General features: G+C 47.8%; 2 protein-coding genes across 7 annotated transcripts in view; one reads left to right on the forward strand and one right to left on the reverse strand.

Moving 5' to 3' along the window:
• LOC118096848 (disintegrin and metalloproteinase domain-containing protein 2) overlaps nucleotides 1-22,696 on the forward strand; it is a 272,336-nt gene that overhangs the window by 117,375 nt on the left and 132,265 nt on the right. The window lies entirely within an intron of this gene.
• The window catches only part of TACC1 (transforming acidic coiled-coil containing protein 1), a 66,179-nt gene that overhangs the window by 10,870 nt on the left and 32,613 nt on the right, over nucleotides 1-22,696 (reverse strand). For 3 of the 6 annotated variants that reach the window (XM_088657648.1, XM_088657649.1, XM_035138971.3), the window contains exons 3-6: nucleotides 17,325-18,453; nucleotides 8,675-8,735; nucleotides 6,611-6,737; nucleotides 1,503-1,564 (exon numbers count right to left, since the gene is read on the reverse strand). In XM_088657648.1, the coding sequence (XP_088513774.1) occupies nucleotides 1,503-1,564; nucleotides 6,611-6,737; nucleotides 8,675-8,735; nucleotides 17,325-18,453 (1,379 nt within the window). Of the gene's footprint in view, nucleotides 1-1,502; nucleotides 1,565-6,523; nucleotides 6,738-8,674; nucleotides 8,736-17,324; nucleotides 18,454-22,696 lie in introns of all 6 variants that reach the window. The other 3 variants (XM_088657647.1, XM_035138972.3, XM_035138970.3) reach the window with 1 other exon arrangement.

Genomic DNA, 22,696 nt, shown 5'->3' on the forward strand with positions numbered 1-22,696 from the left:
AATAGCCAACAGCCACATTGAACATTCGGCTTCCGAAAAACATTCTCAAACCTGAACCATTACTTCCAGGTTTGTGGCGTTCGGGTTCTGATTTGTTCATCAACTAAGCCATTCGAGAACCAAGGTTCCACTGTACACTGTTATTTTGAGTTTCAGAATATGAGAACTAATGTGATGGAAGTGGGTGGTGGGTGGGTCCCTGGCTATTTTCTCCCTCGCAGTGCTACCTGCCTACATCTCCTTTGGGTTCCCTCCATAGAGCACTTCAGGGAAAGAAACACGATGACAGTATCCCTGCTCTTGCCACTATAATACTTGCAAAGTAGGTTAAAAACAAAAGAAAACCTGAACATCACAGCCTCAGATTTTAATAAATTGAGCAGGCCCATGCAACTTTTTGCACCATTTCATTTTAAACACAATAACGCATCCTTTGGTTGCAAAATTTGGAGAGAGGCTGCTGCAAAGTAAAAACCAGCCCTGATCCGTCCTAGAAAAAGTGGCATGATTCATTTTAAATCTGCCCTTTTCTATCCCTTCTCTTCCCCTCCCCTCAATATCTTTACAGTACCATAATGCCACTTTAAACAGCCACATCCTCCCCCAAAATTCTGGGAGCTGCAGCTGAGAGCTGAGAGTTGTTAGGAGATCCCCATTCAATCAACCATTTAACAATCAATCATTCATCATAGGGAACTTTGGGAGTAGTAGCTTGGGGAGGGGAATGGGGGTCTTCTAACAAACTGCAGCCCCCAGAATTCTTTGTGGAGGAAGCCACACATGTTTAAAGTGGTGTCACAGCACTTTAAATGTATGAGGTGGATGTTGCTGCCAAGAGGCCTTTATTCCAGCCAGGGGCTCTCTCAGCAGAGCTGCCAACAGAGGCCCTCGGAGACACAGCTCGTCTCCCACATCCCTTCGTTGAAAACTTTGAAGAGAGCACCCATGTTCACATTCTGCTTGCAGCCCACATCCACAGCATGCAGAGGCTCTCTAGTTCAGTCCTTGCATCTCCAGGTCACACTGGGACCCCCTGGAGGCAAAACCGAGCTCCAGGGAGCAACGGCTGTGGCTTTGCATAAGGAAGCTTCCTACACGCAATCCCAACAAAAACTGCCTGCCCCGTAGTACTGTAAGATTGAGGGAGGGGGAGAAGCTCCCCCCTCCACACACTGCAGTTCCCATGAAATCCCAACCCCCAACTAGTATTACATTTTTAGAAACTGCAGGTGTAGCTACCAAGTGCCCTTTATAGCATCACACGTAGTTTGGATCTAAGGCAAAGTCAGAGAAATCATGCATGCATGTACACCCACGCAACAAAGAAGAAAGCAGGATTCCCTAGCCAGCAATGCCACCTGTGGCTGTTCCGTGCTTCAGCAGAAACAGCCCCACATATATTCAAAAGTAAGGGAGGGGTGAAAGAGCCTTTGCTGCAATGCATTCAGGTGAATCCATGGCTTCTTGGCTCAATGGATGGCAGAAGCCACTCTTGTGCTTACCAAGGGATGCCCAGGGTTGCCCCTCTCCGCCAGCTTGCTCAACGATGTGTCCTTCTCAAAACCTAAAGCAGAAGAAATAAGTGGGTCATACACTGCTTGCTGCAGTCTCAGTGGTGATGACTGGAAGAAGAAAGTGGAACCCCTTTTCTCTGAGTCCAGACTCTCCTGCCCTCCCACCCAACCCCTATTTTAAGACTATGGGATGCCAAAGCCACACCTGGAAGATTTCCCCCCTGTGCTTCCTTGCAACGGCTCATAGGAAGATAGCTCATCCCAGGTTTGGCTATTTGAGCGTGTAGCTCCATCTTATCTGCTCTGACTGGCAATGGCTCTCCAGGGCTGTGGTGGCTGGTGCCCACAGTGACTGATGGGGGGTGGGAAGCAGGGGGCCCAACTCTAGGGGCAACCAGAGTCAAAGACAGGGAGAGCCAACTCATTGTGAGTTTTGTCCCCATGCTCTTCCCTGCTGAGTTCTACAAGGGAACAACAGTAGGAAGAGCAATTGCCCTCTGCTCCTGCTTGGGGTGGGCTTCTGCAAGAGGCGTCTGGGTGGCATGTTGGGAATGGGATGCTGGACAGATCTAGTAGGCTCTTCTTGTGCTTTTAGGATCTGAATAATACCTGGATGTGCAGGGATGGGGAAAAGGAAACAATCCATTGCTCTTGTGCATTCCTTTCAATGAGGCATGCTCAGGAAAACTTCATTGCAGATCATAGCACATGTCGACTAGCAGGACAGAAGGAGGGGGGGCTGCTGCTTAGCTCTTCTGCTTCAGATAGTAAGATTTTGTGTGAATTCCTCCATGTGCAAAAATTAACATTGAAAAACTTCAGAAAATAAGAAGTGCCAGAATAGGGTGACTCTTAGTTTTTGTTCTTCTGTGTTCTCCTTCTTTGTTTTTACTGCTTTGCAGGAAAAAACAGCTGTCGTTTTGCTCCATGAAATGGGGCATCACACCCTGTGGAGATTTGCAGCAGCTGTTTTGTCTCCCCAGAATAACAAGAATGCAAGCATCATAATAGCCAAAGCTGACCGAAACGAGTTTCATGTGCCTCCTTCTATTCTTATCAGCTAGGCCAATAAATGCCATCTCCAGTTGCCTCAGAAAGCCATGGGGCTTTGGCCTTTGGGGATCTGCTAAAGCATTCATGACTGTGTATTTGCAGGGAACCTATTTCATACTGGCCTGGTTCACAAGTAACGCTAAGCCATGGTTTGTTTAGCTGAAGTGAGGTTTGCGTGAATGTCTGAACCCAGCACAGCAGACTAACTACTGGTTGTTTTCTGACAACAAAATCAGGTTGTGAAGCTAAGGTCAGTTGTTGGCTTACAAACTGTGGCATGTTTTAACTATGGTTTGGCATCATGGTCATTATCTAGACCATTTCTATACTGCTTAATATATAAAAATACCTCTAGGTGGTGTATAAGCAACTACAATAGCAACAATAAATATAAAATTACACATAAACTATTATACAAATTAGTCTTAAATATATACAGATATCTATTTCTCCTCCTCCTGACAAACCTCCTTACTCAACGTGTCTCAGCCTCCTGGCTCCCCTTGAGGGACCAGACAAACTCCCAAATCACCTCTGAGATCTCACAACAAAGAAGGTTCCTGGAACCTGCTGGCCGCACTTGAGTCTCTCACTCGAGGCTTGCTTTTATGGGCAGACACCTCCTCCGAGGGTGATGGCGCCTCCTCAGGCCTCACACAGCTGGAGGGCAGTCACCCAGTTCCAGATAACAGCAGGTTTGCCTGGGCAAGTGTCTCAGGGGAGCCAAAGACTGCACATCTCTCCTCTTCAACACCCAACAACTTGGCTTAACCAAGGGTTGCTTTGGAACTCACCAAGCCACAGGGGATGAGGCTGGAGCCACAGAACCAAGCTGTGGCTTGTTTGCTCATTTGCAAGACAAGCTATATGCGCCTGAGATCTCCTTTTCAAATATCCTACCAAATGGCGCTTCCCTTCCTACACACTGACTTGGGTTCATAAGAAACAGGAAGCCAAACGGTGGCTTAGTGCGAACAAGCTGGTGCACAGGGTGAAAATTGCAGCTGATCTCCTCTACAACCAGGAACTATGCCATGGTTTTGCTCGGCGTTCTATGCAAACCGAAGCTTGTGGTTTGTCTCACTCAGGACATACAGTACTATGAACCCAAGAACCAACCTTGGCTCAGGGGCGTAGAAAGGGCGGGGCGATAGGGGTGCTCCGCCCCAGGCAGTGCGATCCTGAGGGCGCCATCGCAGCTGCCCTCGCCCGCCCATGCTGGGCACCCTGCCCCCGCAGGCGGCAGGCCACGCCCCTATGAGCGGCGTGTCACGAAACCCAGAAGGCACGCCACACCTCTATGGGCGTGCCATGCCCCCAGAATGCCATGCCCCCAGAACACGCACCATGCCCCTATGGGTGGCGGTCCCCACCCCCAGAACGCACGTCACGCCCCTTCGGGCAGAGCGCCATGCCCCAACGGGTGGCACGCTATGCCCCCAGAACGTGCGCCATGCCCCCACAGGTGGCGTACCATGCCCCCGGAATGCGTGCCACACCCTATGGGCGGCACACCACGCCCCCATAATGTGACCAGCCCCACCCCCGCCTGGTCTCCGCCCCCGGTGCCGGAGCATGAAGCTCCGCCACCGCCTTGGCTATAGCTTGTGGGTCGTACTTTTGGCTTAGTGTGCCAGGTGAACCCAGGCTTATCGTTTGTCTCACTCCAAACAAACTGCAGCCACTTTTGTCCTGGGTTATTCACTCATAGTTTGTTTCCAGCAAGCCAAACCACAAGCTAACAAGAGTTTTTTTCAAAGCGTTAATTCTATCCTGCAGCAACAACAACAAAAGACCCCCCCGCCTTGGAACACACTTTTAAAAGAAAAGCCTGACTGGCTCTTCAGATTCCTTTTAATGGAATAACGTTTTAAAGAATTGCCTGAAGTAACTGATATTATAGTTTGAAATCTTGTTTATTCTGCTATATTTTACTCCAAGAAGACGCATTTATCCTAAACAGAACCCAATAAGGCAGACATGTATGTACAAAATATTTTTAAAAAATGTGATCCAATTGAGATCCCAAGATGAATTTTTGCAGGTAACTCTTAGAAATATGGTGTGATCAATACATTTCTTTGGAAATTTTTAATCATATTAGATTTTTAATCACTTTAAAAATATTAAATTTTGTAACTTACATTTAGAATTCAAAGCAAGTCCATCATGTGACGTATCGTATTAACGCCCATGAAGATCTGAAGAGATTAGTATCTTTAGTTTTGAAGTATCACAATTCTGGGCTGAGCTTTAAAGGTTTTTTGTAGTATGGCAAGGCCGAAATGGTCTGTTTTTTGAAATTCCCTCATAACGAAAAACAGGATGAGATAAAAAATTTAAAACTGAGACCTGGGACCTTCTCTTAGACTACTTTTAGGAAACTGAAACTAGTATGAAATGGTAAGGTAAAAGTCATTTGATCACTTGAAATGGTATGATCCAGCACTTAGTTCAGGGGTGGAGAACCTGGTGGGTCAGATCTTTATCTCTCCTTGCTGCACATGTCAGCTTTGGCAGCTGGGCAGGGCCATCCACCTGCCAATCATCTGAGACCACCATGAGGTTATATGTCAGCTGGCCTGCAGACAGGGACCTGCTTTGCCAGTGCACTCCTGGCTAGATTGAATTCGATGCTCATAGCTGATAAGCACAGACTTCAGTCCTCCTGCTTCAGAAATGCTGAACATGTTCCTGTAACTGCTTGCACCGTTGTCAAAAGCAGAGATAAGCAAGGCTCCAGGCTTTGTTCCATCTCTTGCCACCCACCAAAAAGAGACATTTACAGCTTTTTCTAATGCTTTTGAGATTACAATCTGGCAAAGCATGGAATGAGGATGGTTCTGTAGTTAATAAAAGAGAGTCTACAAGGGGAGGAAGTTTCAATAGTTTAAAATCAGTAAATCACAAAAAGCTTTAATCAATTAATTAATCAGACTGGATAAATTTTAATCAGAGTTAAAGGTTCTCCTCTTTAGTTTTCTTTTTCTAGTAGGCCATTTTGCTTTTGCTACATAGCTCTACCAGAAAATTAATGTTGAAAACATAAAAGATGTCCAGCCACCTAAAGTTAAACAGTATACTGGCTTAGGGACAAACTTGGTGTTACTCCAGTTGCAAGGTTAGCAACCATGTCTGGGTGTTTCAAAGGGGAAGGGCTCAGGGGCCCAGCATCTGCACTTTGGGTTGGATTCCCAGCATCCCCAGGCAGGGCTGGGAGGGACCCTCACCTGGGACCCTGGAGAGCCACTCCTAGTCAGGGCATACAATACTGGGCTAAATGAACCAACGGTCACTCTTCCTCTGTCCAATACCAATACATGTGGGAGCCCCTGCTGTTCACTGAGAGTGCAGCATCCAGAGAGGAGAAAGTCTTCTCTCCCCAGCTGTAATTTTGACACCACCCTTCATTGCAATTGGCCTTACAATTGGCCTCCTCACTGGGGAAGGAGATTTACACCAAGAGTGCAAATTTAGCAATGGGGTGGGGGTGAGTGAATGCATAGCCACAAAATTAGATGTCTGCTTCCCAATCTCAAAAAGAAACCTTTACATGGGCTTTGGTGATAAGCACATTAAGTGAAACTTAACTGGAATTAAGGCTACAATCCTAAACACACTTGCTAGGGACCGAGCGTTCCATCAAATGGAGCAGAGCTTACATCCGAGTGCACACACATAAGATAGCGCTGCAGTTGCTTTCAAAATGGCAGGTGGCTATTTGACCAAAAATCCATTTATCAGTTGACAGTCCTCTCAAGAAGCACACACACTTTCATGACCCCATGTGCTGCTTCTCCCCTTGGAGCCTTCCAGGTGTTGGTGACTACAATTCCCATCAGAATAGCCAGCACTGTTGGGAGCTGTAGTCCCAAACACCTGGAGGGCACAGGATGGGGAAGATTAACTTCTTAAGACAGGGGGGGGGAGAGACAGAGAGGGAGAGACTTTCGTACCTTCTCCTGGGGATGAAAATGTATGATTTATGGCAGACACAGGAACATTGGAACACTCAAAGTACTCCAGGTCTTCCTCTGGCTCACCTTTCGCCTCCAAGTCCGCTGCCTTTTGACTGGAGGATGTGGAAGCCAGTTTCTCTTCATCTGTGGCATGCCCATCTCGGTTGGAAAGGTCTGGGATTTTGGAGGCAAGCACAGCTTCGTCTTTGTCCTGCACAAGCAAGGAGACAGTTAAACAGGGATCAGCCCATTGCCCAGGACTTGGATAACATTAATCGGGGGACGGGACGGAATCCGGAAGTGCCCAAGGACAGCTGTCTGCGCCTTCCATTCCACTTCTTTTCACTTTCCAGCTTCTTAAAACATTGTATTGATTCTATATTTATTGTCAGCCACCAAAATGGTTCTTGCAAGAAAAGGAAAATATTTAGGGGGATTGAATAAGGATATCTGGTAGAATTAAGTCTGGTCCATAGCTAATATGCTGAAAAACAAACTTGAAAATTAAGGTACACCAGAGGACACCCCTCCAAAAAAAATTCATTTTTGATTACATGGCAAAATGTATTTCATATTTTAATGATGATTGAAATGTTCAAATACACTTCTATTTGGAATTCTTAGTAACCTGAGTAACTTTAGTAACCTTTTAAATTGGGAATTTCACAAGATCTCAAAGACAAAGATTTTAAATAAATCATCTGCTACTTCTCAACACCAGTAATAGTGATAATAATTTGGGGGGGGGGGGATGAGAAGGAAACAACTTACCGGTAGATTTGTACTTTGTATGTGCATGTTTAATTTTAGTTTTCATTCAAGTCTCTCTCTCTCCCCCCCACCCCGGTCTGCTACTGAGCTGTATAAAGGTAAAGGGCCCCCTGACTATTAGGTTCAGTCGTGACCGACTCTGGGGTTGCGCGCTCATCTCGCTTTATTGGCCGAGGGAACCGGCATACAGCTTCCAGGTCATGTGGCCAGCATGACAAAGCCGCTTCTGGCAAACCAGAGCAGTGCACGGAAACGCCGTTTACCTTTGCACTGGAGGTATTTATCTACTTGCACTTTGACGTGCTTTTGAACTGCTAAGTTGGCAGGAGCTGGGACCGAGCAACGGGAGCTCACCCCGTCGCGGGGATTCGAACTGCCGACCTTCTGATCGGCAAGCCCTAGGCTCTGTGGTTTAACCCACAGCACCACCCGTGTACCTACTGAGGTTTATATTCTTGTTTAAATAAAGATTATTATTATTACTATTATTCTTTTTTTAAAAAGGCTTCTTAAAAAAGAGTTAATTTAGCCTGCAGCTCTTGTCTTCCTAAGAGGCAGGCAGTTGGATGCCTCCGTGGGAAGGGCCATGGCTCAGTGGTATGGCTCGGCTCATGCTGTATCTCAAAGTGTTCAGGCGGGGGGGGGGACCCTCTCTGGAAGATTGGAGAGCTCCTGCCAGTCCTGGAGCTGATAGGTAGCCTATTCTGACACAAGGCAGCTCCCAATGTTTATTCTGACAGGGCAGAGATGTAGCTTGGTGGAGAGCCACTGTAGATAATACCAATGGTCTGACTCAGCCTATATTCCAGGGTCTGCTTCAGATTCTTAAGATGCCCTCAGTGTGGACTGTTCCCTGAGTGTCCTCTTCCACTGCCCTGCAGGAAAGAGCAAGGCAAAGAAAAGCTGCCCTTCCTTCTTCTTCCTTTCTCTCCTTTTGGTCAGTAGGAAGAGGGCAGATAGAGGCAGGAACAGCAGAGAGTAATGCTGAGGGTCAGCAGCCAGCCTCCTACTGGGACGTGGGCACAAGCAACTCTGGAAGGTGCACCTGTCCCCGGCTGCTAGTGCGGGGAACCCTTCTCCAAATCCAAAGCTCTTCCACGTGGATTACTACTTAAGAAAAGCCTTGCCGGATCCAGCCAGTGGCCCATTGAATGCGGCCTCCTGCTCTCAAGTTCCCCCAGCAGGTGCCTAAGGGAAGCCTGCAAGCAGGACCTGAGTGCCACGGCTCTCCCCCCACCCCCCCCACCATGGTGATTCTCAGCCAATGGCACCCAGAGGTGCACAGCCTCTGACAGTGGAGGGAGACTATAGCCATCGTGTTGACCTTCTCCCCCGTGAATGTGGGGAAGCAAGTGGCAGTTCTTGGCTACCCCATACCTGAGAGCAGACATCAAGAACCAGGGACGGTGCTTCGTATTTCTTCACCTTGCAGCCACTCCTGCAGAGAGAAAGGGAGGACGGGATCAACATTGGACTTATTGGGTGTGGGGGAGGGAGCTGAGGAGTCAGGGAGGGAGGCAAGTAGGCAGGACCAGATGGCAGGACCAGAATTTGCACCCACGTTGCTGGCATAGCAGATCTGAGCCCCGAGTAGGGAAGGCCATGTTCTTTCTTAAAGCAGGAGGTGGGGAGAGAAGAAGGGAGAGACCAACACAACGGCTACTGTGCTCAAAACACCTTGGACTCCTCTGAAACAGCCAACACTTAAAAGCCGTTTTGCACGAGGGCAAACACAGGTCTGCTGCCAACTCAGCCAATCCTGGATATTAAGCAGCAGAGTCAGTTTTTCCAGCTGGGGAAAGGGCAACAATTCAGCGGCACAGTACTTGTTAAATGCAGGAAGGCCCTGGGTTCAACCCCCAGCATCTCCAGGTAGGGTGGGAAAGAGTCCTGCCTGAATACCTGCAGATCTGCTGACAGTTAGAGAAGATAATACTGAGCCAGATCGATCCATGATCTGATTTGATACAAGGCACCTTCCTAGCTGCTACTGGTCTCTTGGCTCCACAATGTTTGAAACTGAAATCATAGCACCATAGAATTGTACAGCTGGAAGAGACTGCAAGGACCATCTAGTCCAAATGGACCAACACTTTCCAAGAAAAGCAGAGGAACAATACCATGGATGTGGTGGCATCTGCAGATTTTCTTTCTTGCCATGGACTTGGAAGAGGAAGCCAAGTGATGCCACTGCAGGAAAGGGCACAAGAGGAAAGCACAGGGGAGCAAAAAGCTTTCCCCGGGAGCAGGAGAGCTGCTTCTGCCTGCCAAGCCCTGTGCAAAACATGATACCCTGTTCAGACGTAATGGGCACAGCGCCTCTTGCCAGGGGAGGCGAGAGGAGGCAGAGTGCACCAGCAGGCAACTCATTCACAGAAACACCATGATAAGCCAGGAAGCCTGACTTATGCCAGAGGCTGGGCAGATTTTATTCTACTTTTCATACAGAACTGGTCTCCCAAAGCAGCTCACATCCATAAAGAACTGAACACAGTGCTAGGAACCCTCCAACGAAGCTGGACAGCGAGAGACCCCCCCTCGCCACGGCTGCCCAGAAGCTGCCATCCACTTGCTGCCTCTGACCACGGAGGCGCCATGCAGCATGATCCACCCCATAGGCATCTAATCCCCCTGTCTAAGCCGCTAGCCTTCACAGTCATCTTGCCACAGCAACACAAAGGAAGACTTGACTTTGGTTTGCCCTGAAACTGCCCATCCATACAATGTGATGGGAAAAATCTCCATCAGCATTGTGCAGCATTTGATAAACATGCCCTGGCCTTATACCAGGAGTGGGGAAACTCAGGCCCAGGAGCCCAGTGTGGCCTCTGTGGCCCTTGGGACTCTCTCCAGGCCATGCCCCTCCCTGTAGGCCAATCCCCTCTCTGGCAAAGGTGTCCCGGAGCGCCAGCGATGCCTCTTGCTTCCCAGCTGTGTGTGGAAACCAGCCCTATAAACAAAGATCAACACGGCAGTCCTTCCTCCGCCCACTTCTACCTTGATCCCTGCCCACTGCTAGCAGGTGGCCCCCAGAATGCTGCCCAGAAGAGAAAGTGGCCCTTGGGATGAACAAGGTTCCCCAAGTGCTGCCTCAGGCTCTCCTTTTTCCGAAAGCATGAAAAGGCGCCCATTGCAGCCTCTCTTCAATGGCATGGCGGATAGCTGGTGTCACGCCCTACACTGTTGGCCATGACAACTGGGACTAGAGGACCACATCCTGCACCTCTGTTCTAGGGGAACTTTTACCGTGCCTAGTTCTGTAGGTTTTCCATTTCTGCAATGTGGAAGATAAGAGTTAGCTGAAGCTCCCACCTAGAGACTGTGAAGGGCCATGATCTCTGAAACTATGTGGCTTATTTACTGAAGACCCAGACATTTGTTTCTGAACAAAGGTGGGCTAATTCTTGGCTTTGGAATGAAAGAAGAGCCATAATGTTTGTTTGGGGGGGAGTGGGGGGGGCACACAGCAAATGCACAGAATTTGTTATGCCTTGGAAACCCATAGAAAGCAAGCATGCCACAACAGCCAGCCCAGCCATCTCCCAGTCCTCATTCTGCTGCAAAGCTAAGCTGCCAGGTGAAATTATGGTCTTCTAAGAGGAGGCTGGAGACAAGAGACAGACTAAAATCTCAGAATAAATAGGCGAGGAAGCGGCATGCAGTGAAGAGAGAGGGAGGGAGAGAAAGGGCCAACAAAAACACCAAAACCCAAAGAGGAACACAAGAAAAAGAAAGGAAATGAGTACTTACAACAGAAAACAGAGAAATTTCACTTGTTCTGTAGTCCTGATGCACCAAAAATGAACAGACAAGAAAGAAAGGTAGAGAGATGGAGGGAGAGGAAAAAGAAAAAGAAAAACATGTAAAAGACTCAGGTGTGTGTGTGTGTGTGTGTGTGTGTGTGTGTGTACAGTATATATATTTTCTCCCTGGATAAATACAGAAGTCATACTATGAGTGGAAAGACCATGCAGAGAAGAGATGTAAAACTTCAATTTTTGCTGCTGGTGTGCAGAAACCCTACAAATGAGTGCATACCGGTAACTCAGAGCCAGGGTTATGTGAGCTCCCTGATGATGTAAGACTGGAGAATGCTACACGGGGGGATATAATTTAGCCTCCTGCTAATCAGGAAACAAAATTTTAAGTTTCTAGCCCTCATGGCTATGAAGATATGCCTCAATACGTGTGGACATAGAATCACAGAGGCAAAAGACACTTCAAAGGTCATCCAGCCCAATCCCTTGCCTATCAAGGAAGCTGTAGCCATGAATTTTCTGCACTGGCAAACCCCACTGCAATTTCAGAAGCCAGAAGAGTATTAGCTCCATGTGGCACCTGTTCCTCAGTATGACTAGAACAAAAAGAAATTACACAAAAGAGCAGTAAAACAAAACAAAACAAAAACTGCAGAACTGTGCAATGGAGGGGAAACTATGCACTTAAAGTTGTAAAATTCAGCTTTGAGCGGGAAGGGTCAGGATTACCCAGCCAAAGGTTTCTTGCATTTTTAGCATAGTGTAAACCTAGCACTACTCAAAGCCAACTGTAGCTAGAGTTGACCTTTGGGACAAGGTTCTAGTTTGATCTAACAGCTCAGTTCTTGCAAACTTGTCATACCAATATTTGTTAATTTGCATAGGCTATGAACAGCTGCTTAACATCTATGGCATCTATCCTCTTCCTACAGTACATCCCAGTTCCTGAAATGCACTGAATTTCTACACAATACTGTGTGTTGCCAACCACACTACCAGGGCTGGAACAATACAGACCACCTTTCAACATAATAAAACTCTTATGTGTCAGGTAGTTCCATGTGGAGCCCTTCTAGGAGCCATATGTGACCAAGTTGTGATGCTTGCATATGCCCAAGCATCTTTTGCTTCATGTATATAGGGGGAGGGGCGTGTTTGCACACAATGCAAAAGCAGAAATGCTCAAGCATGAGCTTTTCTGCAGATGCAGAGCCTCTCTGAGGCTGTTTGGCTCCTCCTTTCACCTGTGTAGCAAAACAAGCCAGGACCCAGCTGACAGCCATAGTTCCCTGTTGCATGAAAACCTGGAAACCATGGTTTCAAATGAAGACAAGATATGAAGCCAATATCAAACCATGGCTTCAACTCCGGCTTGTGTTGAATCCATTAACCAAAATTTCCAGATTTACATGTAGCAGGAAGCTATGGCTGTGAGCTGCATCCTGGCTTGTTTTGCTACTCACCTGAAAGAAGCAGTGAAGTGGCTGCAAAGGAAACTCTTTTCTAGTGCAGACTACTTGTGCACTAACTGGTTTTTGAAGCCAGAATTGTCTGTTTGGCATTGTGGGCATACAAAGCTGGTGTGTGCTTGCAGGGGAGCCTCAACTCACCAAGGATTCCCATCAGGTATACATGCGGCTGAGCTGTGCACTGTGGCCGCGAGTGCCCACCCCGTGGTTTGCATGCTCTCTTGGATGCAGAAGCACTTCACACACAGAAATCTTGCCAGGGCTGAAACTGCTTTGGAGCTGCTCCCCCCTTTGCTGGTCCCTGCTGAACCCTGGCGCGTCACAGGAGAACAAGGTGCAGCAAGACACAAGCACTACCACAACCTCCCAAAGGCATTGGGTCTGCTTGCTCCCAGGGGCCTGTGGCTATTCCTGCCGGCACTTGTGCCCTTGGAACCCCGGCTCCCGAGGCTGGGTTTTGTTTTGTTTTAAATCATTTTTATTAGTTTTCCAATAAAAACATCCAATTAACAAATCCATCAAATCATAATCCAATTAAAAATAATAAAATAAAATAAAAACAGCCAAATTACAACCCAAATTATTAATTATTAATTATTTCCGGGCTTCCCATAGTCTGGACCTCTGAAGTAGATCTCCAATATGTTCATTTCTGTCTTCTTCTTGTTCTCCTATTTTCCACATTCCGATCTTGACACTTTAAAGTTCCCTGTCCCGGGCTGTGCAATTCTCAATCATGTAAAAAATCATATATCCTTTCATCCATCGGGTACAGCTTTATTTGCGTACAGTGGTACCTCTACTTACGAATTTAATGCGTTCCGAACGCACGTTTGTAAGTCGAATCCCATAGGAATGCATTGGGAGAAAAAATAGAGAAGCAACCCTATCTAAAAATTCGTAAGTAGAAAAAATCCTATCTAAACCGCATCTAAGATGGCGGACGGAGCTCCGTTCATAAGTAGAAACATTCGTAAGTAGAGTTATTCGTAGGTAGAGGTACCACTGTATATATATTTTTTCAACTGTCTATTTGCCAGCGCAGCTTTTCCTGACTTCATTCCAATCTTCCAATCCGGGCTGTTGTCCAAGCCTGTCGTTTGAAGTTTAATGACGCAGTAACTCCCAAATTGTTAAATTGTTACTGTTCACCATAAGCATACTGTTTGCAATATTGCAATGTAAATGAACTGTATTCCACAGATATAAGTCATTTGACGATCAATCGGCTTTCCCGGACACCACACAACACCCCCTGGGCCCTAGAAGGGGGGCTGCTAGACATCCACTTAGCCCTCTCTCTCCCCCTCTCTCTCCCTCTCCCTCCCCCCCTCTCTCTCATAATGTAGAAATTCTGCAAACAGATGCACTGTATGTTGTCCCAAATTGTTATCACAAGTCATTATGAAGTCAGCTAGCAAGTATTTCCCACTTCCCTCGAAAAAGGGAGGAATTCTCATTTTTCCGTGCTGCGTCATACTAAGAAGCGCCATCTTGTTTCTTCTTTCATCTTTATCAAGTCTAAGTAAAGCTGCACAGTTGAATACTTAATTATAAATGGAAGTCCATCTGTACTCCTTTTTTTTTAAAAAAAAGGTTTCTTAATGAGGCTTGGCATAGAAAAACAACTGTAGGTACAGTATAGAAAAAGGAACATACCAATCACCTCCGTAAATCCAAACACCATGATGAGAATCTCTTTGAAGTCCGAGCTTAAACACCAGGGACTGTGCAATTCTGCAGGTTTTTTCTTAGTCTTCTTCAGTCCAGACTTTGTCTGTTTATTGTCCAAATCTAATTATTTTGTCAAACAGATATTTCCGGCTATGAGAGTGACTTTGGAGAGTGCCAGCTGCGTCGTGCTCTGGGACCCAGTGTCCTGCTGCTTGCACCTTAATGCCAGCTGGCAATCTCGGACGATCTGCGGGTCTTCGAGACAGTCCTCCCCCACCCTGGGGAGTCTGTCAGGGCTAATTACCCCTATATCAACCCTGGATTACCGGCACGGCTGAGGTCCGATCATGTGGGAGTCAGCCGTTTCTCACCGCTGGAAACAGGAAGCCCGCTCCCGAGACTGTATGGAAGCTGTAAATAACGAAGGGCTGGGAGGGCCCAAGGAGAAAAGGATTCGTCTCCTGCACAATAAGTGTTTGTGCTTCGCTGGTTTTTCAAAGGCAGTATCAGATTTTCACCCCTCCAAAGTCACCAGCTTTCTGACCGTTTCATATTCCAGCTAGGGCTGGCTCAGGCCCTGAGGGGGGAATGCTTTCCCCTCACCTCCCAGGGAAGGTGGCCATTTAAGCAGAGGCCAAGGGTGCCATTGCAGGGTTATGGAACCTCTGCCCTGTGGGAGGAGCTCTATTCTGCTTTGACTGCATGACAGTTCCCCTGCTGATGAGCTGGGGTTAAATCCTGCTCCATTGGCTGCACACCCCAGTTCCCCTGCTGGGAGCAGGCATGTGCAGGCAAAAGCAGTGTCAGCTTCTCTGAAAGCACTTTTGCAACAAGCCCAGTGTTTCTGGAGGTTTAAAGTGCAGCAGGGGACTGCTAGCAAAAGGCCTTTCAGAATCTACCCTGTGCTTTGAAATCCTGGCACATCCAGACTTCAAAGCCCCACATCACCTCACTTCATCCTGACATCCAGTGGTTATTCAGCCTGGTGGGCGTGGAGAGAGCACCTTGAAAAGACAGGAATCTTTTGCTTCTCTTAAACCAGAACTTTCCTAATTTTCAGTGCTGGAATCTAAAACTATCCCCCTTGGCATATTAGGTTTCTGTGTGCACTGTGCAATATTTAAATTGCAACACACACACACACACACACACACACACACACACACACACACACATACACACACAAAATCTCTCTTAGGATGGAGCATTCGATCAGGCAGTTCCCACACAGGCACTCAATTTTTCAGGGCTGGAGAGGCTTTCTCAGTGGCAGGCAGAGAAATGGATGCAAATTTTACCTCTGTCCAATAGGCTAGTTTCTACAAAAGGCTTTTAATCCTCCCTCCCTCCAAGCAAGAGACCTTCTCAGAGTTCAAGGACACATTCCAGTCAGGCAAAAGCCATCAAGGGGGACGTGAAGCAAGGCCAGTGTGGGGTGTGGGGGGGGCATCCCAAGGGCTTGGAGGACTGCATTCATCCCCCAGTCCGGAGATTCCCACCCTTGCTGAAGCTGTTGTGGTTGCTGTTCATTCAATTTTTATACTGCCCTTTATCTTAGGGCAGTTTACAACATTAAGAAGATAATTTACGCAGCATAATAATAAAAACATAATACGCAGCATAAAAAAGAAACAGTAATAACAAGAGTCCTCCTTCGCCCCACATTGAACAGGCCACAGGTTATTTAATGGCCCAAGGCTTGGGGGGCACCGTTTGGGAACGACGAGCTGTTTCTCTCATGGCCCCTCTGCACCCACACGTCTTGCTAGAATCCCTGAAAATACAGAGCTTGGCGACCACTGCCCTGGGCCCACTGGACGCCCCTGCATTCTCCATCCTCATGCTCCTTGAGCAGCTGGACAAGACACTGCCCTCTCTCCCGCTGCAAATATTTATTCAGGCCAGGGAACTGGGTGTCATGTGACAAAGACACATGGGAGCAGGGACAGCAAGGCAGGCTCTAACGGTCAAATCCTAACTGCCAACTGGCATTCTAGGCCGGACTCTGTTCCAGTTTGTGTAACTTAACAGTCATGAACATCTTGCCTCTGTGTTTCTGTAACTGAGTCTTTGTTGCTCAAACTATATTTTATGAAGAACATTGATTTAATAAAGTTTACATTATTTAAACGAAGCACTCTGCTAATATAATTACTGCTGCGCGTCACTGGGCAGCCCGTGAACTTCTGGGACTTTTTCACAGCCAAACTCAATGCCTGGAAGAGTTCAGAGTGCGAGAAAAACAGTCACCAATGTGTGCTCCTTACACCCCAGAGGGAAAAATGCAGAATCCCAGTAGGAACAGTGTGGAGAGCAAGGGGGTGGGGGAGTCTCAGGGCAGCCTCCGCAGGCCTCCTCTCCTTCTCCACTGTCCAAAGGGGAAGCCATTCTGCCAGGCTGCCTCAGTGGGAGGCTCCTGACCCTGAACTGGACCAGCCATTCCTTATCAGAGCAACAGTTCAAGAATTGGGGCTGGAGGCAGGTTTTCCCCTCTTCCCTCCCTGCCCATTTCCCCTTTTGTGTCTTTCTCATTTAATAGGTTGTAAGTCTGCAGGTGGGGAAGGTCTTATTTCAATTGTATGTAAGCCACTCCAGGAGCCTTTTTGGCTGAAGAGCAGGGTGCAAATGCTCTCAATAAATAAGTAATAAATACCCCTGTGGCCCCCCCCAGATATTGACAGACTCCATCAACCCCACCTGTAGCGTTACATCCAATCTTAGTCATACTCAGCCACTTGAAATGAATAGACAATTCCAAACAGGTCCTTCAACTGCAATGGCTCTACTCTGAGTAGAACTTACCTGGCCACAACCCACAGTAACAAAAAACATCTTGAGGGGCCAGATGACTGGGTGGGTGGGTGATATGCAGCGCCATTGGGGTGCTGGGTTGGCCAGAGAGGAAGAAACTTCCCCAGCCCAGCACTGGGTCATTGTGCTTTTATTTTTTGCTGCCTCCACCAGAATCAGGGGATTCTTGCAAGGTGAAGAAATTTCCTTGGGGTGCTGGATGAGGTGCACTGGTGGTCCAGAAGACACTCGGCCTGGCCCAGAGCCTTGTAAACTATGGGGCTTCTGTGCTACCCTGCAGCAAAGCCAGATGCCCCCCTGCCCGTCCTCACTCACGTGATCAGCTGGGACTTGGGTTTCTTTGGAGAGGCCAAACCGCTCTGCAGCTCTTCGCCCTCGCAGGCCTCCAGGGTCTGCAGCTCCAATATCTCATTGAGACTGTTCTCCGCAGAGGGGCAGGAGTCGGCTCCTGGGCCCGCCAAGGTCTGGGTGGGCTTGAAAGGATCACGCGCGTCAAGGTTGTAGGAATCTCCCAGAAGGACTGGCGAGCTCTGCAAGCCCGCACTCCCCGCAAGGGGCTCACAACTAGGACCATCCCAATGGACGGCATCCACCTGGTGGGAGACCTTGGGGAGGGGCACCTCAGGTGGATCTGCAGCAAGGGCTTTCTCTGCCCCCTCAGTGCCCACAGTGGGTCGTTTGGCACCAGCTCTTTGCTTCTTAGGAGACAGTTTGCTGGCCGGCTTCCTTCCGGCTTTCCTTGGCAAGCCTTTCTTTGACTCTGCACTTTCCACACCATCGGCAAAATCAAATTCAAGCTTCACAGCCCGGCCCTGCGACTCGCCAGCAACTCCCTGCCCCAACACCTTGGGGTCATTGTGTGGCAGAGCAAAGCCTGGCTGGGGTGCCGGGGGGGAGTTCTGGAGCTTGGCGCCCCCAATCGCAAAGGGGTTGGTGTTCTCGTTGTACTCCTCTGGGTCAAAGCGGTAGGAGGCTTTGAGGAGGGGGCCGCTCTCTGTGGCCATTTTGGTCCCAGGGTTCTCTCCTCCCATCTTCTTCAGAAGGGCAGCTGGTCTTGCCCTGGGGAGTTTACTCTTGCTGATCAAAAGTGTCTCACCAACTGCTTTGGCTTCCGAAATCCCTTCAACGGGTGCTACTCCACATTCCTGAGACGCCCCCTGTTGTTCTTCCTGAGTTGCTGCGGGCACAGCACTTGCTGAAGCTAGGTCTGGATCCGACCTCTCTGGGGAAGCGGTTTCTTCTGCAATTTGCTGCTCCGTGGACGGCTCTGGCCTTGGTGCAGATGGAGTCATGGGTGGACCTATGCCAATCCCAATGGACACCTCACTGGCTTGTGGGGCTGCAGGCTCTGCTTCCCATTCATCCTCTGCTGAAGCGGAGCCTCTTAGGCACACATTCTCCTCCAAAATGTCAGCCCCAAATGGCATGTCATCTTCAAGTGATTCTAGGGAAAGAGAGGGAGGGGGCAAGTGAATAAAAAATATGGCTCATAAATAAAGATTTCTCCCCCGCAAAACCTGGTGGTGGACAGCATCCTTCTTCCTTCTTTTTACCCTCTTTTCTTTCAAAAAGGAAAGTGTTTGCTCCTTGGGGCAGGGACCTATTATCTTGTTATTCCTCTACAGAAGTGCCATGTACATGGATATCAGCACTATATAAAATGTTTTAAAACTGTATATTGGGTAGCTGGGGCCACCCACTCCCACATTTCTCCCACCCACATACAATTAGGGCAAAATTCACAAGTTGCCCACCTGTAATTAAAGTATTGGGCAGGGGTGGCGGGGGAGAGACTAACCAGGGACATGATAAAGGGATTATGACATGACAAACAGTGTGGAGGTGATGGATAGAGATACTGTAAATTTTTCTTCTAACCTAGCAAGGAGGCGGCTAGATCAGAACCGTTCTCCTTAACATGAAAAGCAAGGGACAATAGATAGATAGATAGAGAATTACACAAGTCCACAGGAGTTTGATCAATTTTCAAAATAAATGAACATTTGCATAATCTAATCAATTCCCATCATTTACTCATAGGGGAGCTGCAGAATTTGCAACCATCTAACTCCCCACAAGCTATTTGCCTATGTCATTACTTAACGAGGTTGCAGCAAGGCAGAAATCAAAGTGCCTACGCCTACTTAGGGAATTTATTTAGATTCATTAATTATGAACCCCAGAATCTGTGATCCCCTTGAAACTGGTGCCAACTTTTTGAAGTAATTTTGCAGCAACCCCCCCCCCATGTTTTGCAGCACCCCACAAATGGAGTAATTGATACATCAAACAAGGCTTCATAGTTAACACCCCAAACCCCATGTTGTCTAATTTACTCCAAACCAGCACCAAACTTTGGCAAAAGTTTTGCAGTGAAAACCCTGAGTTTTGCATCACCCCACAAACGAAGCAATAGACTAGGGGTTGGCAAACTAAGGCCTGGGGGCTGGATGCGGCTCACCGGGCTCGTTAATCCGGCCCGTGAACCTTGCGGACCCTGCTGCCCACTCGGTCAGTCCCTGCGCTAAACCGGCACAGAGGCCTTGTTGTGCGGGGACCAACTTTCGCGACATATGGCCAAGAGCCGAGCTGGAGGAAGCAGCGGTGGCAGGGAGGCTGCGTCCCCCACCCAGGCCAGCAGCATGGGCTCTGCAGCCCGTGGACCCCTGCCCAAGGGAGAGGATGGTGGCAATGCTGCCAAAGATGAGGCAGGGTGAGTGGCGGTAGGGGGGTCCTTTTGGGAGGGGGGTGCTTTCAAGAGAGGGTGGGTCTGGCGTCCCACAAGGTCTGAGGGACAGTGGACTGGCCCCCTCCTGAAAAGGTTTGCTGACCCCTGCAATAGACCCTCAAACTTGGGTTTGTGATTAACACCCCAAAGCCCCACGTTGTCTAATGCACTCCAAACCAGCACCAAACTTTGACAAAGGTTTGGCAGCGTTTTGCAGCCAAAACCCTGTGTTTTGCATCACCCTACAAATGAAGCAATAGACCCTCAAACCCGGGGGCCACAGGGTCACCCAAAAGCCCAATGTTGTCCAATTCACTTCAAACCAGCGTGGTGCCAGTTTGCGGTGATTTAGATGATGTTGGGGTTTTGGGTAACCCCCACGTTTGACATTCTATCGCTCTGTTTGTGGGGCACTGCAAAGTGCAGGGTTTTTGCTGGAAAATGACTGCAAAACTTTGGCACCAATTTTGAAGGGATCCCAGATTTTGGGATTCATAGTTAATGAAGTTAACTTATTGAATGGCACAGCAAAAGGGAGCAGCCAGATGGCCTCACACGTTTGCTGAGAAATTGTTTGCACACCCACCAGCACTGCTACCCCAAGGCATCTTTAAAAAAATGATTTCAAAACAACCTCATCATCAAGGGTTGTACCCAAAGCTAGTTCTACATCAGAGTAGACCCAATGAAATTAGTAGACATGGCTAACTTAGGCCCATTAATTTAAAAGAATCAACTCTGAATAGAAATCAGATGGAGATGACTGTGAATATCAAACAATTAAAACAACAGGACACTCAGAGGCACAAAATCGAAGCAGCACAAACCATAGACTTCAACACAGCTTGAGAACTATTACCTATTTATATGGCCTTATCCATGTACATGGCTCTTTTCCAAGGACTGAGAGGAAGGGTCCTCACCCCAAGCAGCTTAAAATCTAGAACAGGGGTAGGCAACCTAAGGCCCGTGGGCCGGATGAGGCCTAATCGCCTTCTCAATCCGGCCCGTGGATGGTCGGGGAATCAGCATGTTTTTACATGAGTAGAATGTGTCCTTTTCTTTAAAATGCATCTCTGGGTTATTTGTGGGGCATAGGAATTCGTTCATTTTAATTTTTCCCCAAAATATAGCCCCCCCAAGGTCTGAGGGACAGTGGACTGGGCCACGGCTGAAAAAGGTTGCTGACCCCTGATCTACAACTAGATTCCCCAACTAATTCCCAAGATTGTCTGGGGAAGCCATGACATAATGCTTTAAATGTGTGGGGAGGTTGTAGCCTGAGTTACAGAAGGGTAGGAGAACTTGGGGGTTGTGCCTGGCATTGGAAAAACAGGAGCGTGGGCACCAACCCATCATACCTGGTGTGGGGCAATGTGGGGGTAGGAAAATCTCTCCCATGGCCAGCTGGTGGAAGGGCCTCCAAAGATCATCTCAGTGTACCTACAGGTACATTCTGTACAGTTCCACAGGGAATCACATTGTGTAAGAGAGGTTCCCTGACTCAATAAATAATGATGATAGTAGTAGTAGTAGTAGTTGTAAAGCACTTGTCTAATGCACTGTGCTAGATAACATCTAGGAAAGGAAAAGATACTTCTGATGAGGCAAACCCTTGCCCAGCTATGCAGGCACCACAATAAGTCTGCTCACCTTTAAGATGCCATGGGAGACTCCTAGAGATGTGAAGGCCCGGGAAAAAACCCGGAAATATTCGGGGGGAAACCGTTTCCCCCCGGGTTTTTCCTGAAGCCTTTTTTGTTTTTTCCCAAAAAAAATGAAAAAATTAAAAATATATTATGGAATGTTTCATTTTAACATCTATATATATAAAAATGTAAAAATCTTGAAATTGTCGGCCGCTATGTTCTCCGTAACCGCTTGACCGATCGTCCTGAAATTTTGACACAACGATCCAGGCCACTCCCCGAGGGTTGCAGGGGACAAGAAAAACCTCAAATCACACACCTCGGCAGGTTTAGACCTGCTTTTCCACCAAGTCAAACAGCACCCTCAAGTGGAATTCCTCCCACAGTACACCCCCTCCCTTCCTGTGAAATCTAAGCCACACCCACAAATCAAATGACATCATCAACCTGAAAGCACCAAGTTGGCCATTATCAAACCCCTAGGCCCTTCCAAGAGAGGACTGTTTGTAGCCCAGGACAAGTGCCCTCCCCCAAATGGTACCAGCCTCAACTGTGAAACACTGGCAGATAGATGGGACATCACACACATGTGTTTTTCCTTCCAATATTCTTCCTGGCTCTTCTCGCAGTCCTGTTCTTGTTTCCTTGTAATAGCTGGGTGCCAGGTTGGGGAAAGAAAGGCTGCTCCAAAGAGTTATACAGCTCATCTCTTAGATCTCCAAGGTGCCACAAGACTTTCTTGCTATTTCTCCAGACTCACAGGTCCATTTCATGGATACTGCAGCCTGTGGTAAAGCCAACTGTGTCCCCTCATTTTCATTCTGGGATGAAGGAATCATGGCTAAAGTCTTGTGCGCACTGAGGCCACATCCACCCCACACATCTAAAGCTCAATTTATACCCCTATAAACACTCATTCTGTTAGGAGACCGCTGTTCCCTGCACAGAGCTCCCAACCAGTTATCTCCTAACAACTCTCAGCACCCTCAACAAACTACTGTTCCAGGATTCTTTTGAGGAAGCCATGATTGTTAGAGTGGTATCAATGGTGCTTTAAATCTGTAGTGTGAATGTGGCCTTACTTTGCAGTGTGTGTCCCACTGAATACAATGAACTTTCCCCCAAAATATGAGCAAAAGACAAATGGAGTATATTCATGTACTATGCCAGAAAGATCTACACAAAAAATATTCAAAGGCCTGGAAACGATGCCTTATGAGGAACGGCTTAGGGAGCTGGGCATGTTTAGCCTGGAGAAGAGAAGGTTAAGGGGTGATGTGATAGCCATGTTCAAATATATTAAAGCAGGC

This window comes from Zootoca vivipara, chromosome 14, assembly GCF_965207765.1.
Source record: "Zootoca vivipara chromosome 14, rZooViv2.hap1.1, whole genome shotgun sequence".
Lineage (NCBI taxonomy): Eukaryota > Metazoa > Chordata > Lepidosauria > Squamata > Lacertidae > Zootoca > Zootoca vivipara.